At 34.6% G+C, this 20,628-nt stretch overlaps 1 protein-coding gene across 1 annotated transcript in view; it reads right to left on the bottom strand.

Annotated features, from left to right (window-relative positions):
- The window catches only part of uggt1 (UDP-glucose glycoprotein glucosyltransferase 1), a 77,604-nt gene that overhangs the window by 44,393 nt on the left and 12,583 nt on the right, over positions 1–20,628 (bottom strand). The window contains exons 3-10 of the mRNA XM_059353432.1: positions 19,898–20,028; positions 19,694–19,806; positions 19,426–19,600; positions 14,722–14,818; positions 13,650–13,728; positions 11,903–12,003; positions 2,106–2,205; positions 1,919–1,979 (exon numbers count right to left, since the gene is read on the bottom strand). Coding sequence (XP_059209415.1) covers positions 1,919–1,979; positions 2,106–2,205; positions 11,903–12,003; positions 13,650–13,728; positions 14,722–14,818; positions 19,426–19,600; positions 19,694–19,806; positions 19,898–20,028 — 857 coding nt within the window. The remainder of the gene's footprint in view (positions 1–1,918; positions 1,980–2,105; positions 2,206–11,902; positions 12,004–13,649; positions 13,729–14,721; positions 14,819–19,425; positions 19,601–19,693; positions 19,807–19,897; positions 20,029–20,628) is intronic.

Here is a 20,628-nt window from a genome sequence, read left to right as displayed (position 1 = left end):
CACAAAATGACCAGACACGAAAAGACATGAAAAGGATTAAAAAATGGTCAAAATAGCCCCAGACTCCATAGAGTTAAGCATCTATTTAGAATAATGGAGACATAGCAATGCATCTTGGCCCTTTTGTTCCATTTTCTTGAGAAATATATTTTGCTTTGTGTTTTACTTTTTAATATTACTTGTTTGAACTAAATGGCAGTAAATTCAATGGTCTTTGGATTAGGCGTTTAGTATTGTTGATTTTTCCATCCAAATGTAGTGCAAATACAGTAAATCAGATTAATGTTTCCAATATATCTAGATTTGTGTCACTGACTACAGTTACATGCACAATTATATTCCACTATTAGAGTATTTTGTGCATGTAAACATAGTTAGTGTCAACAAATTACACAAAAAGACCCAAACCATCATTTTACTGATCCAATTAACGAGCATTGTTTGTGTAGCTGAAGTCTGATATTTCCCATTCATCTGTGTTTGCCAATTAAAAACTAAACACTTTAATGAGCCACAAAGTTGTACCACACAACATGTTTCTTCATTAGCACACACACACACACACACACACACACACACACACACACACACACACACACACACACACACACACACACACACACACACACACACACACACACACACACACACACACACACACACACACACACACACACACACACACACACACACACACAGTTGTTTATTTTGAGTCGATCACACAAACTCGTTTCTGCTGCTGGAAACACTAACTGCAGCATCACATGTGTATAAATCAGCAGATGACAATAGTTCAACAAATGTTCTATTTACTGTTGTCTGATGATCAGCTCACACCTGCTCACATCTAAAGACAAGTGTTTACAGCAGGGGTCTCAAACTCAAATCACCTGGGGGCCGCTGGAGGCAGTATCAAAATGACCAAAAAAAGACACAAAATGACTAAAAAAAAGACAAAAAATTATTAAAAATAGACACTAAATTATTAAAAAAGACACAAAATTATTTTTTTTAAAAGACACAAAATTAATAAAAAAGACACAAAGTTACCAAAAAAGACACTAAATTATTAAAAATAGACACTAAATTATTAAAAAAGACACAAAATCAATAAAAAAAGACACAAAATTACTAAAAAAAGACACAAAATTATTAAAAATAGACATTAAATTATTTAAAAGAGACACAAAATTATTAAAAATAGACACTAAATTATCTATTTTGGGTAATTTTCTGTCTTTTTTAGTCATTTTTACATCTATTTTGGGTCATTTTTTGTCTTTTTTGATCATTTTTACATCTATTATGGATCATTTTGTGTCTTTTTTGATCATTTTTACATTTATTTTTGATCATTTTGTCTTTTTTGATCATTTTTACATCTATTTTGGGTCATTTTGTGTCTTTTTTAGTCATTTTTACATCTACTTTTGTTCATTTTGTCCTTTTTAATCATTTTTACATCTATTATGGATCATTTTGTCCTTTTTTTGGCCATTTTTACATCTACAGTCATGGGAACATTCTTGATAATAACCAAAATCATTATGAATAAAACCATGTTGTGTTACGTCACTGAGACTTGAGATAATATCAAACACGTTTGATATGATCCAAACCAAGACTAGGAAAAGACTGATATAAAACAGAGCAGATTACTACCTTAAACTGAACCATGGAGATCCAGTAAAACTCCTAGATTTACTAAAGACTTTCAGCTTTTAGTCTGTTTTTAGACATCTTTAGGTGTAAACCCAGCATGAGTGATCTCTGATAAAAAAAATCTTTTCATGGGATTTATTGGCAATACATAAAAGTATGAAATAACCCCGGGCTCATCACGTAATGATAACATGTTTAGGTGTTTTCACTGTGTTAAAACAATGACGGTGACATGAAAGGAAGAACAAAAATGTACCTTTTGGTTCTCGCCGATTTCTTTGCGGATCTCAGAGTTGACGACTGTTTTGGTGATGGACCTGTGAGGGGGAAGGGCAGACTGAACTGTGAAACTGCAGACATGTCGATATCTGTAAAACTTCTTACTGGAGCTACTCGCTCTGTGTGTGTGTGTGTGTGTGTGTGTGTGTGTGTTTGTTCTCTACCTGGCTTTGGTGGGGAAGTTCTGACTGAGGTCTTTCATAACGGTCAGGGCATCAACAGCGGGAGCAGCAAGAATGCGAGCTGCAGTCTGGAAACTCAGATCTATAAAAGAAAAGGTGGGTGGACCCGTAGGTAGGAGAAGAGGGCAAAAAAAAATAAAAAAAATGGGAATGAGACGAGTGGACAAAAGCAGAGAGGAGGTGAGGAAACACACAAGAGGGTAGAGAGATAGAGGAGCACAGAAAGAGAGAGGCAGAGTTTCAACAAAATAAAAGCAGGATGAGCAATTGTCTGTACTGTGAATAAACTCACTCAGAGTGAACACTCAGAGGTTGTTAAGTTCAGTTTTTGACTGCAAAGATTCTCATCTAACAGGGAGTGAGACGCTGCCTGGACAAGAGATGTGACCAGAATATCAGATTTTCTTAAAAAAAATGCAGTGCAGTCATTTTTTAGTTGTGTTTATTTTTTGTATTCAGCTTGGTGTTCTTGGTACAGATGTTTTCTTATATTTTATTTTGTATGTGCAGTGTAGGGGGGTTGTTGGAGGAGGACACAAAGTTAAATGTTTTGTTGTTGAATATTTGTGAACAGTGCCTTTTTCTCAAATAAAATACGCTTTAAAAAGAATAGTCAGGCGGCTTGGGACCAGATTTCAGAATAAAGGTCGGACACGAATAAACACGTCGGACAAAAGCACCGCATTTTTTCCACATGCTCTCTATCACTATAGGTTTCAATTTTTGGTAGGAGCCACTTCATCAAGACTGTGGATCGGAGATGGCACCCATATAAAGTCTATGAGAACAAATACTACCTATTGTGACATTTGATACACTTAAGTGGAGATTCAATTCTGACATTATATTGTGTATAAACAGTTTTGTCCCTGCAGCCGTTACACTGAGGAACAAGTCATAGCTATGCTTTGCACAGGTGTTTATTTATTGTTGCTTTTATGTATGTATTTACTATTTCTATATATACATTTTAACCTTTATCTACGTTTTTACAACCTAAACAAGTTTTATTTTATTTTGTTTTTATTTTTCTGTCTTTTTTTTTTTTTGCTATTCGTATTTTAGTTCACATCAATATCTAAGTATAGTCTGGACCTGTAAGAATTTTTAATAATTTTAAATTTTATTTAATTTTATTATTTATTATTTTATTTTTTTAATTATTTTTTTTATTTAACTTGCCATTTCTTAACTCCCACTGTCTTAAGTAGAATGATGTGTGATATGTGCCTTTTGTGTGTGTGTGTGTGTGTGTGTGTGTGTGTGTGTGTGTGTATGTATGAGGACTTTATACTGCAAACAAAATCTACCTCTGGGTACAAATAAAGTAACTTGAACTTTGAACTTCATACTCCGTTTTGACATGTCATAGTTTGTGTCTAGTTTTTATTTATTTGCCTTTTATTATTATCTTTATTATTATTTGTGTATGTATGTTATTTGTTACTCTGAAAATTGACAATAAAAAATATTTTGGAGAGAACCAATATATCTTCCAAGCCACTCAGAAGGTCAATCTTGGTGTTAAAATCTTCATTTTCTATTGGGAAAAATGTATATACAAGATCTGACAAGAGATGAAAGCTTTCCCTTAGAGTCCAAACATTTTCAACTCAGGATTCCCTGCTGCAGCACTTTTAGACCCATCAGTCTGGGTGAAAATGAACATTTCTATTTGATCAAATAATCATCTAGTGATATTCTCAATAGCTTTAAATGATTCCTTGACCCAGAAAATGTAGATTCTGTGTCGTTTTTTGGTAATTCTGTCTTTTTTGGTAATTTTGTGTCTTTTTTAGTAATTTTGTGTCTTTTTTGGGATATTCTGTGTCTTTTCTGATAATTCTGTGCCTTTTTTTTTGATAATTTTATTTTTTATATATTTTTATATATTAATTTATATTTTTTAATAAAATTTTTTATATTTTCTAATAACTTTTTTGGTAATTTTGTGTTGTTTTTTGGTAATTTTGTGTCGTTTTTTGGTAATTTTTTGCCTTTTTCTGATAATTTTGTGTCTTTTTGGTAATTTTGTGTCTTTTTTGGTAATTCTGTGTCTTTTTTAGGTAATTTTGTGTCTTTTTTTGCTAATTTTGTGTCTTTTTTTGTTAATTTTGTGTCCTTTTGGATAATTTTGTGTCTTTTTTTGGTAATTTTGTGTCTTTTCTGATAATTTTGTGTCTTTTTTTGATAATTTTGTGTCTTTTTTGGTCATTTTGTGTCTTTTCTTTGGTAATTCTGTGTCGTTTTTTGGAAATTCTGTCTTTTTTGGTAATTCTGTGTCGTTTTTTGGTAATTTTGTGGGTTTTTTTTGGTAATTCTGTGATTTCTTTTTTTTAATCAGTGCAAGAACAGCAGACCAACATTAATTGCAAGAAGTAATTTTGTGCTTTTCTACACTGCACTTTTAAGATTTCATGCTCAAATGCATGTAGTTGTACTGAGGGCCACTTCAAGTGAGGATGCGGGCCGTATGTGGCCCCCGGGCCTCCAGTTGCCCATCCCTGCACTAGACATTTATAAGATGGACCTTCTGATGCACATTGAGCCCCTGTGGAGCTGGTTTATGAGTCAGCTGTCACTCTGTTTGTTAGAGAATTCAGTCTGCAGCAGAAACGTCACTGAGGAACCAGAGAACTAAACAGGAACAACTGGCTTCATTTGACCATACTCACAAATTGGGACATTATCTAAATATACAAATAAGACAAAATGCGATAATTTGCTAATCTCTTGTGACAAATATTCAATCAATTCGATTCAATGAAACCGTACAAAGACAGCACATATAAACCCTGAGCTATATAACTAAATCACACATCCTCTAGGGTCCTTCTGGCAGAATGGTGATTCAGTTTCTTTGATTCAGTTCTTGAGGAACGTCCTCTAAAACACCTCCATGGTTTTCTGCTTGGATAGATTCACATCACAGGGAGGCTAATAATGGACTAATACATACAGTCATGGGGAAAATCAATAGACCAGCCTTGTTTTCTGCAGTGTCTTGTTCATTTTAATGCCTGGTACAACTAAAGGTACATTTATAATGATAACAACAAAAATAGCTCATTCATTATTATCATCCTGATTTTATGACTGTTTTCACTCTGCTGTTAGCTGTTAAGCCTCATTATCCTGCAATTTACTGTTTCCTGAATTGTTTTATTTGTAAGAGAATTAAAAATTTAATTCTTTTACAACCCAGATTCCCACTCAGCTCATTTCCCTAGTTAACTCTGTAGTTGCACAATATTTGATTGTTTTTAATTTGATTTTTTAGAGTACCTAAGACTTAAAATTAACTATATTAAGGCTTAATTAAGGTTTGATTTAAGCCTGAGGAATGTTTTCTTTTAGGTACTGTTGTTGTTTTCTTCAATTTCTTGTTCATTTTAATGCCTGGTACAACTAAAGGTTCATTTGTTTGGATAAATATAATGAAAACAACAAAAATAGCTGATAAGAGTTTAATTTAAGAGCTGATATCTGGACATTTAACATGGTTTTATTGTTAATGATTTTGGTTATTATCAAGAAAACCATGTTGAATGTCTAGATATCAGCTCTTAAATTAAACTCTTTTGAGGTATTTTTGTTGTTATCATTATATTTATCCAAACAAATCTTCATTTAGTTGAATGACACTGCAAAAAAGGTGTTTAGTCTAAAAACCAGATCAAACAGTAAATCTGAGGGAAATGATCTTGCTGCATGGACAGATGATTTACCTTGACAAGATTTCTTAAATTAAGATTATTAAATCTAGAAATAAGCATGTTGAACGCTTAAAATAAGATAAATTATCTAACACTTCTAAATCAAAAAGTGTTTTTTTTTATCTTGGTAAGAACTAAATAATCATCAGGTCACTCTGCTCGGGCCAGTTCATCACTGCTGGCAGCTTTAATTCATCTTGTTTTAAGAGTAAATTTCTTATTTTAAGTGTTCAACATGCTTATTTCTAGATTTGATCATCTTAATTTAAGAAATCTTGTCAAGGTAAATTATCTGTCCATGCAGCAAGATCATTTCCCTCAGATTTACTGTTTTATCTGGTTTTTAGACACACCTTTTTTGCAGTGCAGGCATTAAAATGAACAAGAAATTGAAGAAAAAAATGGTCTACGGTCAGGTTAAGAATATAGAAATAATAAACATGTTTATTATTGTAGAGTAGAGGAGACAGTGTGTCAGAATGGGAGGAAACAAAGAGTCTGCTGAGCACTATTTCAATGCAGTGAGCGTGTGTGTAATGGTGCTGTAGCCTGTGTGATTATTAGCCCCTGGAGGTCTCCTCTCTTTGTAAACAGGCTAAGCTAATGAGCCCCAGCGGAGCAGAAGATAAAGACAGACGCCCACATGACACGTCTGACAGCCGACTCCACCGACTCTCTCATCCTCTGTTCACCACAATCAAAAAGCAGCCCCATGCTACATCCTGCTGCAGACGGCTGCATGCAAACAGACTTCTGAACCAGGAATAAAGAGGGGAAAAAAGGTTTTAAATATGTATAGGTAATTTTTGGCAATTTTGTGTCTTTTTTCGGTCATTTTGTGTCTTTTTTGGGCCATTTTGTGTCATTTTTTAATAATTCTGTGTCTTTTTTTTGTAATTTTGTGTCTTTTTTGGGCCATTTTGTGTCTTTTTTTAATAATTTTGTGTCTTTTTAAAATCATTTTGTCTTTTTTTAGTAATTTTGTGTATTTTTTGGGCCATTTTGTGTCTTTTTTTGGTAATTCTGTGTCCTTTTTTGGTCAATTTGTGTCATTTTTTAATAATTCTGTCTTTTTTTTGGTAATTTTGTGTCTTTTTTTGGTAATTTTGTGTCTTTTTTGGGCCATTTTGTGTCTTTTTTAAATCATTTTGTGTTTTTTTGGTAATTTTGTGTCTTTTTTTGGTCATTTGGTTTCTTTTTTAAGTAATTTAGTGTTTTTTCAGTCATTTTGTGTTTTTTTTTTAATTTTGTGTCTTTTTTTGGTCATTTTGTGTCATTTTTGGGCCATTTTGTGTCCTTTTTTCATACTTTTGTGTCTTTTTTTGTCATTTTGTGTCTTTTTTGGTCATTTTATATAGTTTTTCTTGTAATTTTGTTTCTTTTTTAAGTAATTTAGTGTTTTTTCAGTCATTTTGTGTCTTTTTTTGGTAATTGTGTCTTTTTTTTAGGCCATTTTGTGTCTTTTTTAAGTAATTTAGTTATTTTTTTCTGTCATTTTGTGTCTTTTTTTTGTAATTTTGTGTCTTTTTTTTGGTCATTTTGTGTACTGCCTCCAGCGGCCCCCAGGTAATTTGAGTTTGAGAGCCCAACGCCTCATGCCTACATCCTGCTGTAGACATCTGCATGCAAAAAGACATCTGAACCAGGAATAAAGGGGGAAAAAAAGGTTATAAATATGTATAGCATGGACACAAAAGTGGACACAATTACGGCTGTGGAAGTGTGTTCAAATATGTAATCCAATAGATGATGAAATCCTAATCAATAATGCTTTTATACTGCAGCAGACGATGCTCTCATCTTGCAGATATTATGGCTCAAATGTATCAAGAGGACACTGATCGACCGCCGCCATTGATTACACAACTACGCAGATAAATTTTCCACTGCGAGTTTGATTCACTGACGGTATGATCTCACTGTTAAAGCAACAGTGGCCAATATTCATTTCTGTTTATTTATTTATGATCAGTGCGTAAGTAGAATAAATCAAATTAATGAAGCAACTGGGACAAAGGCAAATTCCCTCACTGGAATTAGTTAAACTCTAATAAGACAGATGGGTTATGTCTGTTCTGTCTGTGAAGATTATAAGGACATACTTTATTAAACTAATTATATTTCACTTTTATATGAATGAACAATACAGCCATAATGAGGCACAATTCATTGTTTTTATGTTAAAATGATATTTTCTATATTTTTAAACATTCACAGACACAAAATGAGCAAAAATAGATGTAAAAACGATTAAAAAAAAGGCACAAAATGACAAAAAAAAACCACACAATATATCCAAAAATAGATGTAAAAATGACTAAAAAAAGACACAAAATAACCATATTTATGTCTTCACGTCATGAAGAAGTAATGTGCCGGACACAAAATGACAAAAAAAGACACAAAATGACCGAAAATAGATGTAAAAAAGACAAAAAAATACACAAAATAACCAAAAAAGATGTAAAAACGACAAAAAAAGACACAATATGACCAAAAAAGACACAAAATGACCGAAAATAGATATAAAAACGACAAAAAAAAGACACAAAATGACCGAAAATAGATGTAAAAACGAAAAAAAAAAGACACAATATGACCAAAAAAGACACGAAATGACCAAAAAAAGATATAAAAATTACAAAAAAAGAGACAAAATGACCAAAAAAGACACAAAATGACCAAAAAAGACACAAAATGACCGAAAATAGATGTAAAAACGACAAAAAGACATAAAATGACCGAAAATAGATGTAAAAACGACCAAAAAAGACACAAAATGACCAAAAAAGACACAAAATGACCAAAAATAGATATAAAAACGACAAAAAAAAAAAGACACAAAATGACCGAAAATAGATGTAAAAACGACAAAAAAAAGACAAAATGAGCAAAAAAGAGACTAAATGACCCAAAAAAGAGACGAAATGACCAAAAATAGATGTAAAAATGACTAAAAAAAAGACACAAAATGACCATTTATATGTCTTCACATCATGAAGGATTAATGTGCCGGACAAAAAATGACCAAAAAAGACACAAAATGACCGAAAATAGATGTAAAAACGACAAAAAAAAGACACAAAATGACCAAAAAAGACACGAAATGACCAAAAAAGAGACGAAATGACCAAAAATAGATGTAAAAATGACTAAAAAAGACACAAAATGACCAAAAAAGACACAAAATGACCAAAAATAGATGTAAAAATGACTAAAAAGAGGGAAGCTGATGGCAAGGCTCAATGTTGCTTCATTTTTATGTCTTCACGTCATGAAGAAGTAATGTGTGGTGCTTTCATGGACTCCAGAGAGTTAATAAGCTGGTTGTTTCCATTGATCAGCTGTGAGGATGTTATTCCACACTATATGAGAACATCACACACAGATTCTGTATAATGTTGCTGCAGTTCTTTATAGTGAAACATTCAATGTGTTTTGCATCATTTTATAGGCGTATTGAGCTCTTTTGACCCTTCACTTAAAGCGAGACGAGATGAAACTTTAAGAAAAAAAATCTCTTACAAATGAAAGATTGATTTCATGATCAATAAAACACACTCTTGCTTAGTTCAATATACCCAGGAGTCCTGCTTTCCACATCTTACTCTAATAAGTAATAGTGCAGAAGGATTATCAGCAAAATGTTCAGAAAATATTAAACAACAGACAAGGACTCACTATGCTGAAAATGTTGTGTGGTTTATTTACAATTTTAGATTATTGGCTCATTACTTAGTAATCATTTTAGAGTAGTTTGTCAATGTGGTTTTTAAATTAAAGTTCTGTGGGTTTGGCTGCACAGTGTGACTTTATAATGAAGTTTAGGAGGTTTTTAAAGCCAGAAGTCTGTAATCCAAGAGCATTGAATACATATTTTCTTTGACCCTTTATAACCTATATAATCTAAAGTTACTGTTTAATATGAATTTATAATATTTTTAAAGAATTTTAAGGTATTTTCTGACATTTTTAGAGACACTGTGAGCTAAATTCATTACCGTAATACATTCTTCATTTTAAAAAAAACAACGAAAGGTTTTGTTTCTTTTTCTTTGGCAAGCACTTAAATGTGTTCAAGTGTAGCTGGTATCACCAAAATGTATTTTATTAAAATATACACATTTTAATTCAAACAATTCTATCATTACCCTAACATTTAACCATTTTTCATCAATTTTCATTCAGATTTTGTTCTTTATACATTGTTAAAAATCATTATGTTTGATTATATTCTGTTAAATTATACATTTCAAACAAATGTATATTTATTTTAATAAAGTTTATTAAATATTTATTGTATATGCATTACAGTAATGAATCAAAAATATGTTTAAAAATATAGAAAATATTATCTTAACACAAAACAATGGATTGTGCCTCATTATGGCTATATTGTTCATTCATATAAAAGTGAAATATATTTAGTTTAATAAAGACTTATTAAACTTAGACTGGCTTCATGAGAATCACCCACCAGATTTCTGTGAAATTGTAAAAAAGACAAGGTGAAGCAGCAGCTGATTAGATCTGAAGGGGATGAAAACTGGGATTTCCACCACTTGATAATTATCTTTTGTCAACTGTGCCTTTGAAACTAATGGACACAGAGCTCAGTCCGAGTCCTGAGGGCGTATTTAAAGGATCATAAAATCGATTTCCTCAAAATGTAAGTGACAGGAATAATGCCTGCAGGTGTTAACAGTAAGTGTTCAGCTTTGGTGCTCGGAGGGACTCTGCACTTTATTTTCGTTAGCCTGTCAAGACATTGGCTTTCTGCGTTTTGCTTCACTCTGCTTTGAAGTGAGTAAAATACCACGAGGCATGGTTGGATTTCTTACATGGAGTGTTTGTAATACAGGGATTCAAGTTAAAAAAAAATCTTCTGGCTGAAATTTTATTTGGGTGAAACATGTTCCAGGTTACTGGACACCTGATTAAGAAATACTAATGCATAATAATGCAGCCGTCACATTTAAATGCTCAACCAACACTGTTTTACAGGAGAAGGGTTTTAAACAGCTCTTCTATTGCATCTTGCATTTGTTTTTGTCTTTTCAATTATCATTTTTTCTTTTGCAAAGCTTGTCATTACTCTCTAAAATAATCAAGCACCTACATAACTTTGCATTACATGTTTTTACTTGCCTTATTATTTCAAGTAAACCATATATATATATATATATATATATATATATATATATTTATTCCATTGCATCTTGCATTTTTTTTTGTCTTTTCAATTAATTATTTTTTTGCAAAGCTTGCCATTACTCTCTAAAATAATCAAGAATCTACATAACTTTTCATTACGTTTTTCCTTATTATTTCAAGTAGACCTTATATATATATATATATATATCAACAAACAGCCCCAGGATTAAATAACAATGGGTGCAAATCTCTATGTTGTTGTTTTTTTTTTTAATAAGTCAAAGCACTAAACAGAACAAGCATCAAACAAACACCAACTTAGTGATCTCTGTTTGTTTACAACAAGCAACGGACACTCTGTGCACAGTTAGTGATGCCGGTTTGTTTACGATCACAATGTTTATGATCAGCGGAGACGCTGTGCATAATTAGCCATGCTGCTTTGTTTATGATCAGCTGCTGACTCTGTGCACAGTTTAGCGACGGCGGCCACAGTTGAGTCTCCCATGTTTTATCCATCGCAACGATCTAAAACCAAACGTCACCTCCGGAGACGCTGTGCATAATTAGCCGTGCTGCTTTTGTTTTGCAAACAGTTGCGTCTCCAGTATTTAACCCGTCGCATATGTGATCATGGTCGAAACTGTCCCTAAGCGATTAAGCTACAATTTAAAACCATACGTCACCTCCAGAGTCTCTAAATCCCTCTGCAGCCCTTTTTTACCCTAAAAACACGGCTAATGATCTCATAAGTGGCCTCTGTGAACTCCAAATGACGGAAATCCGTCGTAGTGACAGAGAACTTTAATCGATGTGTAATATAATCTACATATCCGATCTTATTACAGCAGGAAGCAGAAGAAACAAAGAAACTTTGCAGGGGAAAATGATTTGGAGAAGTAAACCCACCTTGCATTTGCCAGACTTTCAGAGGGGCCATTTCATTGGTGCTTTCTACCAAATGTTTCCTCAGCTCCTTTAGCTGCTCCTTCAGCTCTGGGTAGAGGGTCCTGGTGAGGACACAGAGAGTAAGTGCATCTACTTAACAATGAAAATGCATCAGAATACATGTGGGAGTGTCACAATGCATCATGGGACTTTTCCAAACTGAAATCATCACCCAAAAAAAGACACAGAATTACCCAAAAAAGACACAAAATGATTAAAAAAAGACACAGAATTACCAAAAAAGACACAAAAAATGATTAAAAAATGACACAGAATTACCCAAAAAAAGACACAAAAATTATTAAAAGACACAAAATTATTAAAAGAAAGATACAAAATTACCCCCAAAAGAAAAAAAATTACCAAAAAAGACACAGAATTACCAAAAAAAGACACAAAATTACCAAAAAGAAAGACACAAAATGATTAAAAAAAGACAGATTAACCAAAAAGACACAAAAATTATTTTTAAAAATACACAGAAGTACCAAAAAGACACAGAATTATAGCCTGGCTAACACCAGACCAAATCTCATTGGAGATTAGGTCTGGACAACCTTCAATGGATTTCTCCGTAGAGGAGGTGTGGTTTACGATCCTCAGAGAGCCGTTTATTGGGCACTTAGAATGTCTATCAAAGCGTCTGTAGGTAGCTCTTAGCCAATCAGATCAGTTTATACCAGATGACGTAGTAGAGCAACAGAAATGGATGTTTGTTGTGTGTGTGTCTGTGAGAGAGTGTTGCTTGCTGCTTTGCTTCTCCAGTTCTCGCTTTCTGCAAGATTATTTATTTTCACGCTTTATTCCCCCTCATGTCATTCAGCCACACACATCCACTGATTTTATGGGCAACAAACAAGCTGCTGCGGGCCTCTCGGCGGCTCCGCTGTCCCCCGATTCGGAGCGAGATCACCGGCGGTGACCGACGGCCCGACGCAACGAGCCGCCGAGACCGCCGGTGCGGCGGCTAATAGCCCCGCTACCGGTGATCTCGCTACGAGCCGGGGGGACAGCGGAGGCCGCTGAGAGACCTTTCGCCTTTCAACTTTCGCTCTAAACTATTTAAAACACCATCTACAGCTAAAGAGAGTTTCGCGTCTGCAGCAGCCATGTTGGATCTGGAAAGCTTCCAAGTGCCGAGTAGTACGCGTCATCGTCTTGCCGTCCCTCCCCGCTCTGTGATTGGATTCCCTAAAACAGAGGCTAAGATCTCCCTCTAGTTTCCAGACTGCCTGGAGGTTCGAAATTAAATTCGAGCGCGCAAGGCAGTCTGGGTATAACCCAGGCTAACAGAATTACCCAAAAAAGATACTAAATTATTAAAAATGTTCTGGGAGTTTTAGGCCTAGATGGGTTAACTGCCCTGATTGCTCATTTAGGCTGAGATTCACATATTGATTTGTTTATTTCCAGGTTAGTTTATCAGACATGAAGGCTTGTGGTCAGTGCTTTGAGGGAAGAAACTGTAGAGAGAAAAGGTGAGAGAGAGAGAGGAGAGAGAGAGAGAGAGAGAGAGAGAGAGAGAGAGAGAGAGAGAGAGAGAGAGAGAGAGAGAGAGAGAGAGAGAGAGAGAGAGAGAGAGAGAGAGAGAGAGAGAGAGAGAGAGAGAGAGAGAGAGAGAGAGAGAGAGAGAGAGAGAGAGAGAGAGAGAGTGGTGCAGCTCCTGGAGCGAGTCCAAGCTTGGAGTTTTTATCAGCGAGTCACTCACTTCAGTTTGCCAAAGAGGAATCCCTGGACCTCGTCCACTGGATCATTCTCCCCGATCATTGTAGCGTTCACCTCCGCCTCTGGAACCAAATTCAATTCACTCGTTATTCACATGAGACTCCTGTGGGATTATCACACCATCGTGGGCAAGTGTTTGTGTGTCTAACCAAGGTTATTATAGTTAACAAAAACGAACGAAATAACAAAAACTAGAATTTGAAAAAAACATTTTCGTTAACTGAAATAAAAAAAACGATAACTAACTGAAACTGTATTTTGTGGTTACAAAACTAACTAAAACTAACTATAATTACAGTGAAAATGTCCTTCGTTTTCGTCTTTGTCAACTTTTTCCATACGTAAACCTTTTTGGTTGATATGAAATCTATTTCATCTATCTGGTTTTATGACTTAATAAACTTATTGGGGCTGAGATGGATCAGACAAAGAAAATAAAGGAAACATTTATTGTGACTTTTTGAATCTCGCACCCAACAAACAAGAAAAAAAGTGATGAATTTACAAGAAAAAAATGACAAATTTAAAGAAATAAATTGTTAAATTTATGAGAAAAAGAAGTGACAAATTTAAAGAAAAAAAGTGACATATTTACAAGAAAAAAAGTGACAAATTTACAAGAAAAAAAGTGAAGAATTTACGAGAAAAAAGTGACAAATTTAAAGAAAAAAAGTGACAAATTTACGAGAAAAAGTGACAAATTTAAAAGAGAAAAGTGACAAATTTAAAGAAAAAAATTTTCAAATTTACGAGAAAAAAGTGACAAATTTATGAGAAAAAATCGACAAATTAAAAGAAAAAAATTGACAAACAGGCAATATTTATTGTGACTTTTTTGAATCTGGCACCCAACAAATACCCCATTACAAAAAAACTACAACTAATAAAAACTAAACTAAAACTAAGCATTTTCCAAAACATAAAAACTAACTAAAACTAGCAAACTCACTCTAAAAACTAATTAAAACTAACTGAAATTGAAAATAAAAAAATCACAACGAAATTAAAACTAAAACTAATGAAAAATCCAAAACTATTATAACTTTGGTGTCTACCTTGGACTTGTGTGTCGTCTTTAGCCTTGTACTCCTGGCTCTTGATGGCCAGCTCCACTCCGTACCCCGACAGATAGACTTTCTTTGTACTCGGATCCTGAAAGGGAAAAGAGGGAGAAATCTTTTTTTATTTCTATCACAGGTTTCCCTTGACATGACACTTGATGTGAAGATGTAATTTAATTCAAAAGGCTCAGACAGTAGTTAAAGTTAAAGTGAGGGTGACTGAAACCGACATATAAGGGGGTAAAGAATTGTGGTAACACTTTATATCAAGGAACACATATTCAACATTAATTAGTTGCTTATTAGCATGAAAATAAGTAACATATTGGCTCTTAATGACTCATTATTAAGTAGTTATTAATGCCTTATTCTGCATGGCTTTATTATACAAACAGTAAGACATTAACTAAGAGTTTTCCCTCAATAAGATCAGAATTATTGATTATTAATAGTAAGTAAGGAAGTTGTTGTATATGAGTTATGATCTTAATATGCTTTACTTTGTATGGACTTTATAACTCTCTACATAGCGGTGAAGGAAACCATGGAAACGGCAAATAGCACCTTCTCCAGACCTTTGATGTGACTGGTGATTGGTAGATTGAAATGTCAATCATTACTCTACAAAGTGGGTCACTTTGCCCCAGTGTTAGTCTACCAGTGAGCCACTTTGTAGAGTAATGATTGACATTTCAATCTACCAATCACCAGTCACGTCAAAGGTCTGGAGAAGTTTCCAAGAATTGAGTGAAAATAAGAAAGTAAACTAAGTGGGGCCTTTTTTCAAGCTTTGTCTGAAAGGAGCCCCACAATAGGGCTGTTTCCACTACCGCCCAATACCCAGAATGAGGCGGGTCTCACTCGCCGAAACGCCCCTAATTTGAATACGAGCCGTCCAGAGCGGACTTTTGTCGGGACTTTTTTCGTCCCTGTAGAAGAGCAGGGTCTTTTTTCTCCCCTGAAAAAAGCCTGGTTGCTGATTGGATAGAACGCTAAGCAGGATGTGACGTAGTACTCGACATGACAACAACATGTGCCATATGTAAAAGCCGGCGAAGCTGTTGCCAACTTAGCGACTTTGTTGCTTTATTTAGCGACTTTTCAGACCCCCTTATCGACTATTTTTCAAGAAAGCGACTGGAGACAAATCCAGCAACTTTTTCTGGTGTTATTGGAGACTTTTGGAGACTCGTTCTTACTCTTCTTAACGAGCTGCGGCTCCTGAAGAAGAGTAAGAACGAGTGGAAGCGGCACGGTCCTCCTGCAGCAGTCTCTCCCAGCTCCAGAGCCAGAGGGGATGTTAACCCCTTAGCGTCCCATCTGCAAATTGCTAACAGGCTAACCGTTAGCTCTGTAGCAGTACAGTGTGTATGTGCTGCTGCAGGAGGTGTTCACTTAGCGATCTCTGTTTGGCCACTTTTCCCCCTAAAGGAAACACGGCTAATATTAGACTTTTACCTATATATCATTGTTTTATCTCTAAAAGGGCTATTTCTGGCAGCTAATATTGATAAATGATTTATCGGTCTGGCTCGTCACAATCTGGAAGAACATTCTGCAATAGTGACTTAAGAGACGATTTATTTAAATGGAAAATCTTTGAGATCATTACTTTGTTAGCAACAAAGCTGCCCAACTCATTTGTTTGCATCTGATGACAAAACACTGCAAAAACTGAAATCTAAGTAAGATGAACTATCTTAGATTTTTGTCTGATAACATAGTTCTTCTTAGTCAGCAGTTTTTATTTTAGACTGTTTCACTTGTTTTAAGTGTTTTGGTCTTTAATTAACTAAATCAGATATTACAGCTTGTTACTGAGATTTTATGAGCTAAACTGAGTAAATACATGCTGGAAACTAGAATATCAACAGTTACAAAGCTGTTTCAGCAACACACACACAACTATAAAACTGCTATTTCAAAGTAATAATTTCTTATTTCAAGAATAACTAAGAAATCATAACTTTGACATAATTTGACCTCTTCACATCCTTAAAACAAGCAGCCAGATGGAAATATTTGTAGCTGTATCAAGAAAAGTTCACTAGTTTTTAGTCTGACTTTGCTGGTTTCTAGAAATATAATGCCTTTGCATATCATTATGCCAAGATGATGGTTCTAGCTTTTACTTTTTATTAATTCAAGAATATTTTTCAAAATATTGAGAAAACAGGTCACGTGTATTTCATGAGAATCAAGAAAAATGCCCTTGATATTAGTTAGAATACACTAATTCTAAGGTATTTTGGGGTTCATTAAGATTAGATATGTTTCCTTGTTTTGGAAAGTCTTGACAAGCCAATTTTCTTGTTCCATAGGCAGATAATTTTGCTATTTTTACGCAAAATAAACCTAATTTTTGTACTTTTTTTCTTGTTTTTGAGTGGTGGCTTTTTGCAGTGTACACAACTAAGTAAACAGACACAATGTTTGCCCAAGTGGTTTCTGCTCTATTAACTTCTTTGTATTCATCTCGGTTGTAAAAAATGAATCTCACTTGCATTACAATCACATGTTTGCTGACTACGTTTGACAGCTTTCAAGTCCAGACAACCAGCTGTTGCTAGCTGAGTGCTGAGGACTCCGACTGTAACCTGATTGGCCCTGAAAGCCTTCAAGTAAAAGGAAAAAAGCGCTAAGTGTTACAACCTCTCTGGTGCCCAGAACTTCGTGGCAAACAGACAGATGGTGAGAATAATTTAGCATAATTTCTGGAGTAAAAAACTTATCAACTGTATTTGCATGGAAGTGAAGCAGCATCTAACTTTAACCTGACATGAAGCACTTTTCATCTCAGGTGAAAATGAGCAGCCCAATTAAACTGCAGAGGTTTTTTAAAAAGATAAATAAGATAACTAAAAATACAAGTGTTTTTTAATTAACACGCTGCTTAATTTTCACTAACAGGAACATGGAATATCACTCCCTTGAGGGGTCTGAGCCTTAAACTAAAAATTTTCTCTCTGACGTAGCTTTAACGACACTTTGGATTGAACCTGACAACCTGAAACCAACAAGAATATAACTTAGAAAGTGATCTACATATACAGCAACAGTGCATTAATTTGTACCTTTTTATTTAAGATGATTTATTTCTGTGACTATTTGCAAATGCAGAAGCAGATGCAACACATCCAGATATAATCTGAAGATTATTTATATCTTTCAGGCTCAAAAATGTTTTTTTTTCTGCCCCTAGTCCTCCTTTTTACAGGCAGTAAACTATATCTAGTAAAACATCCTCATCTCACAGTGGATCAAAGCAACACTGCTTGTAATGCCCACAAAGGTAATAAAATTCTGCAGATTTTAATGCAACAATCCCACAAACGTCATACATTTTCCACAAACGTAACACGCGATTTCCCATAAATGTAATAACTATTATATTTGCAGGGACTTATTACGTTTGTGGGGAAGTGAAAATCTTCAACTTTCAATATTGTAATAAGTTCCCACAAATGTAATAATGCAAAGAATAATGGTTGTTGTGGTTGTTGTTTGTTTATACGCACATTTATACTGATTGTGGGTGCAAAATCCAGCTGCTGGCTCTCCAGTTTGTGATGTAAATAACACAATTAAATCATTAAAGACTCCTTCTAGAAGTGTTTCACGGTGTAGCCAATATAAAATACCTTTATTTGAATAATAGGCTAATGTGACTCATGTATTTTTTTCACACGCAAAGAAGTTAAATCGTCTTGTTAAAATCCTTTTCCCTCATTAAAATCCAGAATCAAGAAATATGCAAATATATGGCGTCCCAAAAGTTTGAAACTCAAACATTCAAGTACATCTGTGGGAACTTATTACAATATTGAAAGTTGAAGATTTTCACTTCCCCACAAACATATTAAGTCCCTGCAAACGTAATAGTTATTACATTTGTGGGAAATCGTGTGTTACGTTTGTAGTAGACAGCGGCTATTACGTTTGTTGAAAATGTATTACGTTTGTGGGGTTTTTGCATTAAAAGCTGCAGATTTTTATTGTTTGTGGGGTTTTTGCATTAAAAGCTGCATATTTTTATAACGTTTGTGGTTTATTACGTTTGTGGGATTGTTGCATTAAAAGATGCATATTTTTATTACGTTTGTGGGATTATTGCATTAAAAGCTGCAGATTTTTATTATTTTTGTGGGATTGTTGCATTAAAAGCTGCATATTTTTATTACGTTTGTGGGATTGTTGCATTAAAAGCTGCATATTTTTATTACGTTTGTGGGATTGTTGCATTAAAAGCTGCATATTTTTATTACATTTGTGGGATTATTGCATTAAAAGCTGCATATTTTTATTATGTTTGTGGTTTATTACGTTTGTGGGATTGTTGCATTAAAAGCTGCAGATTTTTATCACGTTTGTGGTTTATTACGTTTGCAGGCATTATCACATTTGCGGGCGTTCCACTGCTCCTTCAATACTTCTCCTTCTTCAACCTAAATGTAATGTAATATAATGCTACTTGCACACTCAGACTAAGCACATTTTCATGTAAAGTATTTTAGTTTGGCAGATTATGGTGTTTGCCTCAGTTTCCAGGAATGTTGCATGGAAGGAGGGCCAAGTCTTCAATATTTCATTGTCTTACAATATCCAAAAAAGTTGCAAGCTTTTATTTATTTATTCTGCTACCTGCTAGCTTTCAATATTTAAAGTTGGTGTTGTTGTGAGAGTGTGTGAAACACCTACAGCCAGGTAATGACGGAGCACGTAAGTCGCCAGGCCTTCGTGGACTTTAGATGATACGACATGGTGAAGCCTCTGGAAATCTGGTGTCCCAAACTGGCCGTAGAGAATGACAACAGGAGCATCTGGGTTTGATCCTGGGTATTTGTGATCTCCTTTGAAAAGGTATGGCTTTGGCCTGAAAGAGAGACGGTGAAGTCAGGTATCAGATCAGACTTTTATTCTGCAGCTTTATCACTTTTATGTCTCATCCGTTTGAGCATCTAATTACCTCTGGGGTGCTGTTTTCAGCAGCGCTTCTAAACTTTCTTCATCACACGCCTTTTCTCCATGGACGCTGAAAAACGCTGAGCAGCCAGAAGGTGGAGGCTCATTGGACGCTATCTAAAGAAACAGAAAACAGCAGAATCTTTTTATGACTCGCATTACAAGCATATGCATGCCTTCAAACAGAACATCAAGTCATCCTTGGTACCTGTTGGAAGGAGTACACTGTTGAAGAGTAGGCTCTGAGGGAGAGGGCGAACTTGAGCATGTTCACCTGGACGGAGCTGAGCAAGGCACCGGCTTTCTTCACGATCAGATCGTAGTACGCCTGATCTGTGTCTGCATGAGGACAGAGAGTGGAAAAACTGTGTCAACACTGTGCTCTTTGACATGGTTTGTTGCTTTATTGAGTGTGCTTGAAAGAGCACATTATATACTGTTCATCAGGCTTAATCCTAGATTTTATTATTCTGTTTCTTCCAGAGTTTTGGTCGCACATACACTAAAAAGGTATCAAATTGAAACTTAACCCATTTTGGGGAAATAAACACAACATAATTAAAGATATCCTGGGTTATACAATACCTAAAGAATGTAGTGTTATGTACCTTGGGAATTTGAATCATTATGTCCTGGTCAAAGACAGATATTTAATAAAAATACTACTGGTCACATGTAAAAAAACAATAACAAGAAGATGGTATAAGGTCGAGCCACCAGCTGTGAATGAATGGTTAGAAATCATTAGAGAAATCCATAACATGGAGAGAATGACATATAGACTTAGAATGAAGGAAAAAGTCTTTTTGACTAAATGGGAGAAGCGGACGCGATGGGACACAGTTGGGAATACTTGAAATGTATCTTATTCATATTCTTTCTTCTTCTTATTTCTTATATCTGTATACAGTGTAATTTAATAATGGATGCATGTAGCCA

This window comes from Centropristis striata, chromosome 16 (assembly GCF_030273125.1).
Source record: "Centropristis striata isolate RG_2023a ecotype Rhode Island chromosome 16, C.striata_1.0, whole genome shotgun sequence".
NCBI lineage: Eukaryota > Metazoa > Chordata > Actinopteri > Perciformes > Serranidae > Centropristis > Centropristis striata.
This window is presented reverse-complemented; position numbering and strand designations above follow the sequence as displayed.